General features: G+C 38.2%; 1 protein-coding gene across 6 annotated transcripts in view; it reads left to right on the top strand.

The window, feature by feature from the left end:
• The window catches only part of ITGB6 (integrin subunit beta 6), a 144099-nt gene extending 128696 nt beyond the window's left edge, over positions 1-15403 (top strand). For all 6 annotated transcript variants that reach the window (XM_077153982.1, XM_077153978.1, XM_077153981.1 and 3 more), the window contains 3 exons: positions 2468-2587; positions 7526-7692; positions 13234-15403. In XM_077153982.1, the coding sequence (XP_077010097.1) occupies positions 2468-2587; positions 7526-7692; positions 13234-13332 (386 nt within the window). In that variant the 3' untranslated portion in view covers positions 13333-15403. The remainder of the gene's footprint in view (positions 1-2467; positions 2588-7525; positions 7693-13233) is intronic.
• Positions 15404-16896: the final 1493 nt, after the last annotated feature.

The raw sequence follows: 16896 nt of genomic DNA, 5'->3' as shown, positions 1-16896 counted from the left end.
CCACAGTACCCTTTTTTACTTGGGGAACTGTTTTCTTTGAGAACTGATGACTTGGCCTCAGAGCTGAGGATTTAACCACGTGGACAACCTGACTCAGTGGTGCAAACGGTTTATATTTTCCACATCCTTCCTAGACCCGGGCTCTCACCTCCATTCTCACATTTCTTCCTTCCCTGAGTATGATTTCATGAGCTGCCTGAGCTCCTGTTTTCATTGTATTATTCTAGAGCAACACTGCTGGCAGTCACCAAGATGAGTTTTTTTTAAAAGGTCCATTTTTTAATAAATGATCAACCTAGCAGCTAAATATGCAAATCCACAATCCAAGCTGGATTCTTTCACTGTACATTCAATAATACCATGTCAATACCCAAACACTACAAAACAGGCTAAATCTAGAGTTGTAGCATTAATGGAAAGGAGCGGTGAAGTAATTAAAGCAAGTCGGGAGTCATGACTCAAAGGTCATGTTAGCAGTTTCATTAAATAATCCCGGCCAAGTAAATTAAGCTTCCCTCTTCTTCAGTGTAGCTATTTAAAAGAAAATGTAAAACGCAGATTAATATTACATTTGAAGGGAGTATTATAAACAGTCCACATATTTCTACCTGAAAATAAAATGTTCCATTAAGTATATCCAAGAGGAAAAGGGTGGGTGTGCTATACCACCTCTCTCCAGTGGGAAAGGGCAAGGAGAAAACACGCCAACCAGAAAAACATAGTACCCCAAATTCCATGACTCCTTGTTAACTGGAGTGACAGAGTAGGAGGAGGTATGGGGAAGGACATCTAAAAAATGACCCAAACCATTCAGTATATATGCAGAATTGTTGCTGTCAAAAGCATGAAATAACACAAACTTCACCGATCATATGTGGCCCAGAGGTTTCTAAACCTCTTTATCAGAATCACCTTTTTAATAACACTTATTAAACAACTCATTAAAAATACAAATACCAAAACCAAAAAAAAAAAAAAAATACAAATACCACAAATTTCTCAAATCAGAATACCCAGGGGAGGGGCCCTGGGCTTTATATTTTCAAAACTCTCAGGTGAATTAGATGATCTTAAATATTTGGGAATGACCAGATGACGATGGTGATTAGATTACCAAATATCACTGTGCAAATAGATTCTTCTAATACAAATTCTAATTCAAAATCAGTTTGCTTAAAAACATGACGTCTATCATCTGAAATCTTATTTATAATGCTAAAGGTTTTCCTGGCTCTATTTTCATAGATAATGCAAGGCATGCTTCTCCCAGACCCTGTCATGGGGCTATCTTAGAAATTAAATGCTAAAACAACCAACTTAATATTAGCTACCTTCCTATGCCTGTATCATTTTTGCAGCAAAATAGTGTATATTTATTTTTTCTTTGTTAGACTCAGAGATACATATATTGACCCAATTTTATTAAAATCGTTTTTATTTTTAAGCTAATGAGAAAGTTATATGGGACAGTCTAGCTTTAACTTTCTGACCCAGTGTGCCATAACACATTCATATTGGACCATATATCTTAAAATTTTAGGTTAAGAACAAAAATCCTAGTTAGAGATTTCCCCAAAAACGGTGTTAGTAACAGTATCATTAAAGAGTCTCCAACTTTGCAGACAGGAGAAATGTTAAGCAAGATGTTTTAAGTTAGGGAAGTGCTACATAATTGTAATATAGGGACTGCACCGCTAGGATGTCTGTTATAGTGTATTGATATCTCAGATTGACCATTTCACTTTATTTTCTCTTTCGGTCATGACATTCATTTCTTGCCACTTGAAAAAGCTCAACAAGAAAAATTTTTATCTGGAAAAGATTTGAGGAAAACTGGATTAGTTATTTTCTTTTAATTAAGAAAAGGGCTATATTATAAGGTGGGCCAACTATCATCTAGGATTCCTTTTAATCTGGGGTCTGCAATTTTCTTGTTGGTTGCTGAGCCATGTGACATTTCAATCTCAGTTTCATGATCTTAATTTATATTTACTTTGTGATAATACCAGACCAGCCCTCTTTACTACATTACTTTGGAAAAGGCCCCTTTAAAAGTATCAGTATCAGTTTGGAGTGTGCAGTCTCTTTCTGAAATATAATCTGGGTGTTCTCCCAGATACTTTCAGCAAAGAACTTGTAAACCCCTCATTACCATAATCAGAGCCTTTCACCAGACAGCTGGTCGTACCTGCCTTAAAGTACTTTCACTCTGCTGAAATCCTGCCCTTATCAATTTGTTAGGAGCAATTTGATGGTCGGTCCTGATTGGCCACACCTGGAACTGTTCTTCTGGAACATGAGTAAAAACTAAAACCTTACTTGGTGGGAAAAATCCTATGCCTTTTCTATTCCTTTTCTTCAATGTTGAAAATTCTCATTTGCATTTTAAAACTCAATACTAATTTGCTTTAAAAATAATGTCTGTTGCAACCTCATTTAACCTAGTGAATGACTCCTTTATCTACAGATTTCTCAGAGGATAGCTCTGTTTCCTGCTCTCTGCAAGGAGAAAATGAATGTCTTATTACATTCCTAATATCTACAGATAATGAGGGGAGAACCGTCATTCACAGCATCAACGAGAAAGGTGAGTGGCTTGACTTTCATTGTCAATGGCAGCTGATACTGAACGGGAGAAGAGAAAACACCTGGATCGCTTACCAGGAAAGACATTTCCAAGCTTTTGATGTCATGCCTCTACTTTTCCAAGTTTTGAAAGATACCTGTTAAAAGGTTGGCTGTGTTCTAATAACTCTTAATAAAAACCAGATAAGAAAAAAAATAAAAACAAAACAAAAATCAGATAGCACATGAGTTATATTTACGCCAATCATCATTTTCCTGAAAGATGGCTGATAAATTGTAGAAAGGTGGGCCTATTAAGTGAAATGCAAGCAAAGGGAATGTCTTTAGGAAAAGCTAACAGAGATGAGCATAGCAGTTTAGGAGAATGAATTTTCAAATCAGGCAAACCTGGATTCAAATTCTGTTCCATGATTTAATAGCCAGAAGGAATCTTGCCTCTCTGCGTCTGCATTTTCTTTTCTGTAAAACAGGGGAAATAATAATACTTTCTTCAAAGAGTTGACTCAAGGATTAAATGGAATATGCACGTCAAACATGTGGCAGTGACTAACCTACAGTAATGTGTCATTAAATGATAATACTGAATCAGAAAAGACCTTGATCCAGGATGTGATGCGAGGAAGGATGTGATCTCTAAAGGATGTCAAAGAGCCCATTGCTTCTGCAGATTTTCATCCATGCCACCTTATGGAGTCTGGTCTGCTTGAGACTCAGGAAGCACTCAAATGAAACTCTCATGTTCAGTGAATGGGAGAGATGAGTTTATATTAGGCAGAGAAGAAAATAATGGAGAAGATATTTAGTTTGAAAGTTCTCAAATTTTAGTGGAATCAGAATCATGGGGGTGGAGGTTGGGTGTTAAAAGAAAGGGCCTACCTTTTGAAGCTGCAGACCTGATGTGTAGCCCAGAACTCTGCATTTCAGTGACACCCCCAAGTGACCATATAAATGGTCTCAAGACCTACCTTTGAGCACCTCTAACATAGTTGTGTCCTCTTTTCTGTCTTCAACTAATAATGTGTCCCATTTAATGTGAGATGACTACCTTAAATAGGTCCTCAACAACTCTTGCCGATTTATTCCTCCTTCCCCCAAAAGCTTGGAGCCTAAGTTCTGCCCAGACAATAGGAGCAAGGTCAAGCTAAAAGGCAAATGTGATTTGGGTTTTATTTTCTGCATGCTTGGTTATCAAGGTGCTGATAAAATATTAGGTCCTGCATTTGAAACCAAGAATATCAAGCTGACATTCTTTAAGAGTGTTAAAAACCAAAACAGTACCAAGGTAACCAAAAAGAAGCTCAAGACATTATAAACTAACCATGAAAACATGATGAGAAAAATATCCATGGCAGTTTTGAGGGCAAGGGAGCGGGAGAGGCCACACAAAACAAGAAGTACAAGGATGATGGTGAAGGTGGCCTTGAAAGTATGGTAGGCAGAATGCATTTGGAAACTTGCTCTTGAATCATCCCATGCAAATCTACCTCTTTGAAAAGCATTTATAAAATGTATCCTACAGGTCATTATTTAAAGAACTGTTAGATGAATCCTTCTATACAAGGAAGAATTACTTTATAATGCAAAAAAAAGCAACCTCCTCATTATCTGTTTTATAAAGTCAGATTTTTCAACATCACTGCCAAACCCCTATTTGTGATTCTGGCAGTGTTCTTAGGAGGTTATCTTGACATCAAAGCCACTCTTATTATATTGCTTCCATTAGGAAAATTGATCCAAACAATAAAAACCAACTTCCTACTTTTAATTCTTGGGCTTTTGTATCTACTTGAATTTTTCATATTTTGTTCTTTGTTTGGCATTTTGTTTTGTTTTGCTGGTAAATGCTTCATCAATGCTGCACTGTTGTTTTTTTCTTTCCCACAATATTTATGCTGCATCAACATGCCTTTCTTCAGAGTGCAGTCACATGCGCTGATGCCTTTTTATTACAGCATTTTATTACCCTATACTTTTGCCATAGGACCATAGGAAAAAGTTGGGGGAAAATAACCTGATGTTTACTAGGAGTGACCAGTCAGCTCCATGATGCTTCTTTCCCAACAAATAATAGGTTTCTTGGGGAAGCCTGGAGCTTCCAGGAGTCCTGAGGGCAGACCTCTCCTCCAGGACCTGTAAACCTTCCTCTCTGAAAGTTTTCTGACCAGAGAATCAAGGGTGACCAGTTGTAGGCTTAGGTAGAAGAGAGACAAAATGAGAAAGGGGGAGAGAGAGGTGGAGGGGATAGATTCCTAGTGTCCTCCAAGCAATGAAGTGGGTTTAGGAAGAGCTTAGTTTATATTTTCCCTTATATCTGGAGGGACTTTCAGAGAATAAGAACCATACTGGATTCATGGAATGGTAGTTGAAGACTCTTCCTGGTTGAGCAGCAGCAACTAGTGTGGATTCCAGATCTTTGGTATATTGAGGGTAGAAAAGAGGAAAGGATGCATTGTTGCAGCAACAGCAGCTCTCGTTTAAGATTCCTTCATATTCATTCATTCATTCATAATAATATGTGCCAGGTATTGTTCTGTATGTGTTGTACATATTAATTCCTGTAGTAAACTCAAGTGCCATATAAGGCGGATGCACTGTTATTTCCATCTTCTATGTGATGAAACTGAGACATAGAGGAGTTGAACAATTTTTTAGCTCTTGCAGCAATAAACTCAGTCTGTCTCAGAGCCCGGGTTCTTAACCACTGTGCTGTACTGACTCCTACTGGCTGAACAATTATAATAAATATCTGATTCCTAACAATATGTTAGATTAGCACTATCTAATAGAAGTTTAAAATTTTCCGGAAATCACATTTAAAAGTAAAAAGGAAGAAATGAAATAAATATGAATGCTACATTTTATTTAACCCATTATATCCAAATATTGCCATTTCAATGTGTACTCAATATAAAAATTTGTATATTTTACATTTTTTCAATACTAAATCATTGAGATCCATATGTATTTTACACTTAGAGAACACACTAATTCAGAAAAGTCACATTTCAAGTGATCAATCGCCACATGTGGCTAGTGCTACCAGATTGGACAGTGCAGTGCTAAACACTCAGGACCTTTGAACTGGATATCAGTTCAAAGTGTTGCCCAATTCACAGGCAACACTGAGCCCAGTGTTGGAGACATCCCTCTTCTCCCACCTAGAAATACATCTTCCGTCTGAGAATCTCCAGAAATCCCAAAGAGAGAATGAGAAGTGAAAAAATCTCTATTCTGTAAGATATACTCTGTACTGGAGCCAAAATCTTTTTTTTTGAGAAATGTAAAAATCCCAGTGACTTTAGGTCCTTAAAATAATTATCTCTGCCAGGCCAGCGTCTATTTCTCCCCTGTTCCCTGCTGGAGAGCCCTCCTGATTCATGTTCCGGCTGCGGCGTCATAGCACATTTCAGCTTGCTTCGAGCAGGATCGCGCCATACCCATACCCCACCCAGCCATTTCTTAAATCAAAGATGTCGCCAGTACCTAGTCTCGTTGACATGAGCTTGCTTTCTTTGAGGGAGTGTCATTAACCTATTCGAGGCAGCCATGGTTCATTTGCTATATTAGAAGACAGGAGGCTATAGATCTTCAAACCTACAGATCTAATTCATTAGCTCCTTTACTTGTTTCTGTATAATCTCCAAACATGGATTGTGGCCAAAGAACAGAAGTGCAGGAGGTCAGGCACCGAGCAGTTAGGCGGTTATTAGCGCCTACTCAGATACAGGCCAGCTGGAGATACCTAAGCAGCATGGCTATTCCCAAGTGTAAACTCTCCTATTAAATATCTAAAAGCAAAAAGAATTAAGGTAAACTAAGTGTGATTTATTTCCTTCCCAGATACCATCAATTTTACCTCGCTTTTTGCAAAGGGATACAGATATTCAGTGATAATTTTATGAGGTTTTTTTCCCTGAAAGAAAGAGGAGAGCCTAATTATACTGTTGCATTAATAAAAATATATCCTCTCCTAGGCATATTGCAAGGATATTTAGTCATTCTGCTGTCAATGAAGTAAGGTACTATGTAATTGAAAAATTATATTAATGCCATCAATAGAGTCAAAATGTCATTTCATAGAATGTTGAAAGGACCATAGAGAATATCTAATTTCCAAAAATTCCCTGAAGAAACACCTGGGGCATCTTTGATAATAAAAAATCTGTGGTCCCAACGAAGTCCTCCTGATCAGAACCTCCAGAGGAGGGGTCTAGGGAGATATGGGTTTAAAGGGAACACAACAGAACCACCCCTTTCTTTTATTCATAATAAAATATTTTACAGATGAGCATCCTGGGACTCAAAGAGACCAAGGGACTTGTCTGAATTCACACAGCTACTACATGTTAGATGGGAACTGAACATGCCTCACCTGACTTCAGACCAGGAACTTTCCCAGACACCAGGGCATTGCATTAGTGTTAAACAAAATTACACCTGAAAGCCATGATTATCTTCTGTCTATATAAAAAAGTGAAATAGGTAAACAGGAATCTGATCAAGGGTAGGTTTTATTTAATTTTTGCTATAATCTCCTGGACTGCTCATGATTCAAGAAAATCCATGAAAAAGTCATCACACACACATTTCACTCCCTCCGTGTCATATACTCAGAAGAGATCATCTTTAGTGATTAAGCTTTAGAGAATTTTATGGTCCTTTAAATATTCCATCTGCATTGATTGCCAAAGTCAGCCATCAATGACATATCCATGTGCTTTGAATAACTAAATTCAACCTTTATCTTCTGCTCTACTTTGAAGGAATGTAGGGATAACTTTCACAAAGTAGCTAATTTTTCTTTAATTCAGAAAAAAAATTGTCAATATTTTCTCTCTACTGCAGAAAAAATATGAATGGAAAAATTAATGAGATGTTTTCCCTGCATCAAAACATTCATTGAATCACCTTCGTCACCTAATTGTCTTCATTTGCACAGATTGTCCCAAACCTCCAAACATCCCCATGATCGTGTTGGGAGTTTCGCTCGCTGTTCTTCTCGTTGGGGCTGTCCTACTGTGCACTTGGAAGCTGTTCGTGTCATTTCACGACCGTAGAGAAGTTGCTAAATTTGAAGCAGAACGATCGAAGGCCAAGTGGCAGACGGTATGTGAACACTTAGGAGCCCCTCCTTGTCTAAGGGAGAAGGTACATTGTGGAAGAAATCAGGAGCTCAGCTTTCTTCTGCTCTGAAAGTGAATAACCTGTACTTTCTCGACTCCACTCGGTATGTCCCCAGCTTTGACTGCTGTTCGGTTTTGGGAGCAAAGGATCCTCTGTCCTTTGTCTGGGCCCAGACAGTTCTCATAACATGCATTTTGTTTTTCAGGATGTCTTTCCTGATTTAGCTCCTAAGGGAACCAAGAAACATATTTTATTCAGCACCTCCTCACTACCACGAGGATCTCTCAAGCTCAGCTTCATAAACTTCATAAAGCATGGGTACTGCATCTAAACAAATCCATAAACAGGTTGTGTTATAGCTAATGGAATAATGTTTGTGAATAGTATGACAATCCATGCCAATTTCCATGGAAATGCTCATTTCTCGTAGTAGGTTACAAAGCAAAGTTCAGAAGATTTTTTAAATGCCATCCAGTTAGTTGTTCTGAATAACATAAATTTTAAACAGCTGCCTAAACAAAAAGTATCAATCTTTAAATATATGAGCTCTATAGATAAAGTTTATGTGTCTCCTGGCAATCACAGGACAGGGCTCCAATTTCTGTTTCTTTTCCACAGGAGACATAATTACATTTCTAGAGACCCAAAGAAACAATTTCATGGTTTTAATTTCACTATCTCTAATGGTGTGTCCAGCTATCTAATAGCAATTATCTTTCAATGCTGATTCAAAAAACAGTGAAATCATTGGAAAAAATACAAACAAATGCAATGCTCCTTCAGGTTCATTTGCCTAGATAAATTGATATTCACACTTTTTCCTCTAAGTTTATAGTGATATCTTCAATTTAAAAGCAAACGGAATATTCTGTTTTGGATAGATTTATCTTGGCAAAGGATGTTTATATTTTATACAGTTATTTTAAACAGATCGTAATATATGGTATAGGATAATGGACAATGAAACTTTTCATTGACTTTATCTTCCCGTTAAAAATGGCTTTAGACATAACAACCAAATGCATTGTGTGCATCTTGTTTGGATCCTGATTTGAAAAGTCCAACTGTAAAAATACATTCTTGGGACAACTGGAAAAATATTCATGTAGGTTGGGTATTATGATATTAGTAAGGAATTATGGTTAATTTTATTAGCTATGATAATGGCATCCTGCCTTTGCTAGAAAGTGTCCCTCTGTTTAGAGATGAATACTGAATATAGAGGGGTGAAAGGAAATGAAGCTGGGGGTTGCTTTAAAATACTTCAGCCAAAAGAGAGAGAGAGAAAAAAGGCAGGCTCATTGAAACAAGTATGGCAAAATCTTGATAATTGTTGCATCTGGGTGATATACAGAGGTTCATAGATACAGTTTTCCTCTTCTTTCATGTATGCATGAATTTTTCACAATTAAACAAAATTCCTAAGGAAAGTAAATTGCAAATTTGCAATGAGGATATAATTTATCCATCCCTAGCAATGTGAAATGTCACCAGATGGGTTAGCTGATGAGTGACTTAGAACATAGTGTTAATGAAAGCAGTATTGAGGGGCAGTTAGCTTAGCCACAGATGCTATTTTTGAATCCTCACTAAAGGGCAAGAGAATGCCTGGCAGTGGTCAGAAGGGTACCTAGGCAAAAGAGTATGGGTAATTTGGCACATACACAAAAACAATAGCAGCAGTTAGCTTAACAAACACCAGCCTGGGAAGTCATGTTGGTTTTCACATTTGGAAGGTAAAGAAACTGAGGCTCGGGGCAGTTGTAGGGGTTCCCCAACTGCTGGTGCATGGTAGGGATGAAACTCAAATCGCAGCCTGTTTCTCCAGGCACAGCCATTGATTTGACCCTCCTGCAAATAATAAGCAGGCGTTCCCCAGACAAGCACTTGAGCAATTATGTGATGTTTATCTACCAACCAGCACATTTTAATGTTCTCATACAAAGGCCTGAGTGCTGACAAATGATTAATATCTTTAACATAACATTTTAATTAACAGTTAATTTTTCCAAAACATGAATTGTTCTCCCTTAAGATGTAGGACATGACTGAAATTCAAATGCTAAATTTTGGCTGTTTCTTCATTTAAAATTGGACAAAAACATGCATTGCATGGATAAAAGCATAAATGAAAAGTATTATTCCCTTGTTAAATTGAGTTTCTTTTAATAACAAATGTCTGATGTTCCTGACTAGATAATGATGGGGTCATAATTATTCACTTGGATACAGAAAATGGTTAATTCGAATAATTCAACTCAAATTTCTCTAATATATCCTACTGGCAAAAAAGAAAAGAAAAGAAAAAGTTGCTTTGCGCATCCATTTTGGGGTCTTAGATTTAATTCAGTTTTTGCCTAAAAGCTATTTCTTCTTCACAAAATGAATTTGGTTTTCAAAACCCAGGCAGCTCCAGGGACTATAGAAAAAGTTGGGTCTCCTGGCCCACTGGCCCCTTGGACAGTGCTCAGGACAGGAAACATATTTGTTGTTGTCTCCTGAAACATTTCATCATAGCCGTGGAGGAAAAGTAACATATTATTACACCTTTAAAAATAACCCCCCATCCGTATTCTTTGTGAAAACTCAAAGAGAAGATATTTAAATTCATCTTTGATTAGACTTTTTTTCCCTAGGATGACAAGTCATTAGCTAGAGGCAAAAACGTTCAGCCTGACATTTCTTGCAGTGGTGGATTGATTTTGTACTGTGCTAAGCAAATCAGGTCTGCATTTGGCAGTTAGGCAATCATTAAGGGAGCTGTGGGTCACAACAGAAGGCTTTCTTATTACCACTTTTCAAGTTCTAAAAATTGCTATTGCCTTTGCAGCATCCTCAGCCTCTAGTGATTGATCAGAGGGTTGGGGGAAGGACGATCTTGTCTGAACTGTAAGGGAGTACAAACCCACCCAAGATGGAGCCAGACCCTGGCTGACATCTCAGCTGGAAATCCTATTTAGGGAGGTGGCGACCTGGGTGGCCCTACAGGAGGCAGTACTGTACACGTCCACCACTCCTCCTGCCGGCAAATCCTGAGTTTATTCTCCTGGGCATTCCTTTGAGAGGAACAACTGATCAGCTGAAGGCAGGAAACACTCCACTGCCCCCTTTCAATAGGTACTTGCTTGTCCTCCACCTTACTTTCCTACTGCACTGGTGTCTGCACATCCCCTGTGGGCAGTCCCTTGGCTCTAAAATTATTTTGTAAGGAATGATACAAATATTTTAGATCCAGATATTTTAGATCTTAACAGAGTTGTTTTCAAAATACAAAATGAAAACTGCAAAATCATACTTTTAAAATGTTCAATTAATTATCTACAAAATAACATTGTGTTAGTCAGCCACAACTCAAGTCCCTTCCTTTAGAGTGCATATTAATTATATTTAGGGTAGGATCTGGGGGCATTTTAACGCATTTGATATGATATGGAAGGGGGCCTACAAATGAGTGCCAAATCCTACAAAGATCCGTGTTGGTCCTGCTCACAGCCCATGTACCCTTTGCAGAGTGTCTTTGTGTTCACTAAGTCTCCCTTCTCCCCGTGGCAGTGCTCCACCTGTCTTCCCCAGCCTATGCCCCTCATTTTTCCATTTTTCCTTTTATTCTTCTGTAACCAACTAGCTTCTAGTTCTTAAGTTTAAAAGAATTCCTTACATGATTTTTGCTGCAAACAAGACTCTACCCATGTCTAAGACCACATCAATACGCCCTTCACCTTCCAAACTAAGCTCAACTAAATTCTTACTGCCCCAGGATTAAATAAGGACTGGAAGACCCTCAGAATTAGCTAGGCTGACCTCACTAGTAGAAGCCCTATGGCAACTTGGCCTTCAGCCATCATTCAGTATCAGTGAGTGAACCTCTCTTCCATCATCTCTCTCCAAAGGCACGTGAACAAAGATAACATGCCATTCAGAGGTCAGAACTGGACAACACAGAAATGGGTACAGATGTGATTCTCTGCTCACAATGAAGGCACTGCATCATATCCAAGGGCAATAATTTGGAGGAACCAGGAAATGTTTTAAATTATATTCCATTCTTCTGAGAGCTGAAAGAAATGTTCTGAGAAAGCAGAAATGAGCATGCTTCTTAAACTCCATGCCTAGAAATTGCTACCATCTCTATAGTCTATGGATATCATGAAATCAAAGTATAAGACTTAGTAAATTAGAGGGTCAGAGGTAGTGCCTGAAGTCTACTGGGAAATGGGCTTGGAAGCTTTAAGAGCACCAAAACCCTGGGGAAAATATCTTTTAGACCCTTTCCAGGACCTAAATGAAAAAAATTCCAACTATAAAAAAAAAGTACTATAAATAAGAAGCAGCAGCATTTTTTTTAACACTTTCTATGTGCCAGACACAGTACTTAAAGTGGCTTGTGTCCTATAGGAGTAAACACGTTGTCCCTCTTTGACAGATGAGGGCACCAAGGCTCAAAGAGTTGCTTAAGTAAGGTCAGAGGGTGGGGCTGGGGTTTCATCTGGCTGTCTGACACCAGTGTCTGTGTGGTCAATATTGGAATGTGGAGGAGAAGAAATTGCACCTTGCCCAGACACCCTGCACCTGCCTGGGACAACCAAACCCAAGGAAGAGAAATTGGAGCATCAAGCTCAGTGTTTCCTCAAATGCCTAGGCAGGTTTGGTTCTCTGGTCCTTCCTTGATGGCACCACTGCTGTCAGCACCTGAACAGCAGCACAGCTGAGCAAACAAGGCATTGACACACAATCTCCCCATTGCCCCAAGGGCAAGGCCATGTTGCCTGACCTGCCTTGCGACCTTCACACACTCTGCCACACCGCCATGGTCCCTCCATCCCACTATCCTGCTGTCGTCTGCTTTATGCACGCTTATTCTCTAATAAGGAAAAGCAACTAGTTCTTTTACTACCCATAGCAAGGGTTGGCTGTCCTGGGGATCTTTCCCTGATTCTCCCAAGAAGCTAATTGCTCTTTGATCTCACTTTAGCAAGATTAATTATGCCCTGGTTTGAGTCCTCTCACCAGCAAATAATGTAGCCTTCATCTGTGCATGTTTCACCCAATTTCAATTTTCACATTTTTTGCTCTTTTTGGCCTTTTTGCATTTTGCCTTTACTACTTTGTATTTCACCTTTGGGCCACCTATCAGAGTTTAATTTATTCATTCGGTAAATATCAAGTGCCTACTATGAATCAAGTGCTGTTCTGCAAGCTGGCAAAACAGCAGTGAACAAAATAGCCAAAGTCTTGAGTTCTGTTCATCAGAGTGCATTTCCAAAATGGGTAAGATTTTGGAATACATGTATGGAATTGTTTCTGCATGTTACAAAATAAAAATAAAGATGTATAAATTTTAAAATGTGAAAAGTATGAAATGTCAAATTAATCAAAACTTTTCAAATGACTTCCAAGATTGCACTTGACCCACCTCTTCTAATTTGTAATATCTATGGAAATTATTTAGAGATATTAAAATGTCTAAATAACAAATGCATATACATTCAATTGAACCCTTTTATTTTTGTTTTTTGTTTTTAGGGAACCAATCCACTGTACAGAGGCTCCACCAGTACCTTCAAAAACGTAACCTATAAACACAGGGAAAAACAAAAGGTGGACATTTTCACAGAAGGATAAGACTAGGCACGGAAAAGTCTCTTTCACTGATAGGAAATGTTAATGCATTATTTAATTTTTCTTTCTTTGTTGCTTCAAAATGAGGCTGATTTAAGATAACAATAGGTCATTTGGAGATCGCTTGTTCTCTGTATGAAGGTTAGCGACTATGTTGGCAGGTTCAAAATAATCAAGAAAAGAAATAACCTTAGCAAAGGGTAACTTCGAGGTTCATCTGAGAAATACTAACTCTGTGGTACCGATACCTCAAAAAGTTACCAGAATGGTTCATAGAGGCCTGATCTGCACTAGGAGAATGTCTGAAAGGAGGACCTCCTTTGTTTTGGAAACACAGCTCCCTGAAGTCCTTGTCTCAAAGTGTCACAAAGCCGCTATGTTCGTATTGTATGTCCACAGTTGCCATTTAACTCTAAACTTCTAGTAAATCTGCCCTTTCCTAAAGGAAGATTTTCAAAATCTCAGTAACTGAGATTCTCAGTTTACTTCAGCTGAGAGGAGGCAGTTTTTCACAAAGTTATCCTAAATGAAGAATGAAAGTGAAGTGTTAGTAATGTCTGTGGATTTCTATGCATGTGAAAGTCAGGTATGCAAGCAGGTATTTTGTTCTGTTTTGTTTTACAGCTGAGAAAGAGTAATTTATAAATTAGGAAGTTAGTAAAAAACAAAAGTAGCAAGGCTATCATGTAGTTTATTTTTAATTGCCTGAAAAATAAGCCTCTACTTTCAGTGTCTGTCTTGACCCTGAGTTTTCCAACCATTTTCTCTCATTTTACTCAGTTTCAAAATCTTCTAAACCCTGTAATTGTCATATGAAAGCTTCCATTTCTTTTCAGAAATTTACTTTAAATGGCTTGATATTTTATTCACAGAGAACTGCAATAATACCAAAGGAATATGGGATAAACAGAATAAAATTTTAAATGGTTTTAAATCAAACACGTCAAGAGTATACAAATATACTTCGGGAGTAATAGTTATTTCTATCTATATTCTTTTCACATCTGCATAACCCAACTTGCACATTTCAGCTGCACATGGTAGACATGCACCATATATTTACTTTAAAAAGTAAAATTTAACTTGCAAAATACCTGTGAATAATTAGGGATTCAAAAGTTGATCGAAGAGATGGATTCTGTACTATAATATTTCTTATACCTGCTTTACAAAGCACCGATATCTCATTTGATTCATATAAATGTGATAGAGCCTGGGAGGCCTAGAGAATGAGCAGGAGAACTGGGTCCAGAGTCTACATCTTCTGACTCCAAGCTATTTCCTCTCCCCATTGCATGAGCCCACTTCTTTTGTCAGTGAAATGGTAGAAAAATTTTGATAGTTAAGTGATAACTATCATTTATTTGAAATGTACTGAGACTCAATAAATGGCATATAAACTCCTGGGGAATATAGGTGAGGAATTGTGATTTTGTGTGATTTTCATTACCTTTGATTAAAATGTAGTGGGAAACCTTTTACTAGGTGAATAGATATTTGTGTAATGAAGGCCCCAGGTTTATCCATTGAATTGCCACAGAGAAATCTGTGATACGTTTCTTCACTTCTGCTGGAGGGATATGTACAAATTTGGTCATTCGGAAATGTTCTGTTTTTTTCTGTTGTTTGTTTGTTTTTTTGTTTCTAAATAACTCAATAAATCAGACACTTGGGAGTACCCTGACACCTTGAAAGATTTACTAAAAAATCACATTGAAACCCGAAGGGGCGTTGTACCTCTCTGTTCCAGATGGAAGCCCAGAGACTGGGGAGAATCTATAGCAATACGCCATGGTAGTATTCAACTCTACATGGGACTTCCTGTGATAGTCTGTGTTATTACTGGAATAGGGGGTTAGAAGATAAGTTTCTTTTCTGTAGGTGTTGGGGAAGGTAGAGAAGAATCTATTATTTCTCTGAATGCTGTTTTGACCCAAGGCTGGACCTTGCAAAGGCCAAAACATTAACAGTAGTACTTCTATTCACTGAAGAGTTATGTTGCACGAAGATGAAATGGTTTTTATAAGTTGTTTTATTGTATTTTGTGTTGACGTAAATAAACATGGTAATTTAATGGATGGATGGATGATGGTCCCTTTTATTTACTTGGTACAAAAACTTCTTGGATTTCTGGATCCCTCTGTGACCTGCTCTTTCTGCTGTACTGGTCTCGGTCTGGAGCCAAGAAGAAGAGGAGAAAGAGGCAGTCACAGAAGGAAGGAGACAAAGGAGGGAGTGGGCTGTAATTTGCAAAATGATTATAACACCTACATTAAGAGGCCTTTGAAAAGAGGCCTGGACATTACCCCACATTTATAAATATATAGTTCTTCAGGATTAATTAGGTACTGCTCTTTGTCTGGGCATTCTTTTGATAGATCCCATGAAGCCATGCTCAATTTACAAATCAGGAAAATTAAGCCCAGAGAAACTAAGCACAACAGGAGTCAGTTTAGAAAAAATCCTTTTCTTAGAAAGGCCCATTTCCTACAACAAGACAGGGAAAGTCAAAACAAGAGTACTTATATTCTTGAAACACAGTGTCTTGTAGACTAAAAGCCAGAAGTCTGAAATCCCAATACTACTCCTATTTTGAATAGCACTGAGAAAGTCTTCATTTCTCCATAATTTTTCCATTTGTAAAATGCCGTTTATAACAATCCCTGATGCATAGAAGAGGCTCAATAAATTCTTTCATTCATTAAACAAATAATTTATTGAGTGCTAGTATATGCCAGATACTCCTATGATTGTGGATATAGCAATAAAGAAATAAGCAGTCTGTATGTTCCCTAGTGGGTGAGAAAGACAGTAGACAAGTCAGTATCCAGTATCAGGACGTACTTTGTGTACATCCCAGCTCCACTTGACCCCACCTGTCCCCCAGGCCTAAGTTGGGAGACCCCCCAGCATCAACTCCCACAGTCCCACCTCTTGCAAAGCCCCAGCTTCCACCTAACTCCCAGGCATGGGTGAGCCACAGCAATCCCTGTGCCCAAGCCCAAGATATGTAAAAGAGGAGAAGGTGACTCATTCTGAAAGTACTCATCTCTGATGCTGTGGGTCCTTTGACCAACACAGCCAGCTGGGCTGGCTTCAAGGCGAAAGCAAGATGGTCCAGCTCTATGTGGGTTTCACTTACAAGAGTTCACATGGTGGATTTAATCCAGTTTGGGTTTTCCCTTTAAAAGAGTTTTACACCAGAAACGATTGTGTCCTGAAACACTCTGTGAAGACACCCAGATGGCAAAGACACCCTGAGTCCCTCAAAGTAATCCACAAGTCCTCAGAGTCTCTTTTTTTTTTTTGCCTCTCACTACTGTTTCCTTGCAGTATTCCTTAAAGGGACATGTTGCTAGAAAAGCAATCCCACCAATAGTATTCTTTAACTACAAGAGAAAGACCTTTTTAAAAAATCAGTTTATTTAAATGTTGCAGATTCAGAAAGATTTCAAAGCATCCTCATTTTACAGAAATCTATAAGGGAAAAAGTTCTTATTCAGAGGGAATAGCAAACAGGGATTGAATTCTTCCTTTTTAAAATTTTATTACCCTGCAACAGACTCA

The sequence above is a fragment of the Tamandua tetradactyla genome, chromosome 3 (genome assembly GCF_023851605.1).
Source record: "Tamandua tetradactyla isolate mTamTet1 chromosome 3, mTamTet1.pri, whole genome shotgun sequence".
In the NCBI taxonomy this organism is placed as follows: domain Eukaryota; kingdom Metazoa; phylum Chordata; class Mammalia; order Pilosa; family Myrmecophagidae; genus Tamandua; species Tamandua tetradactyla.
This window is presented reverse-complemented; position numbering and strand designations above follow the sequence as displayed.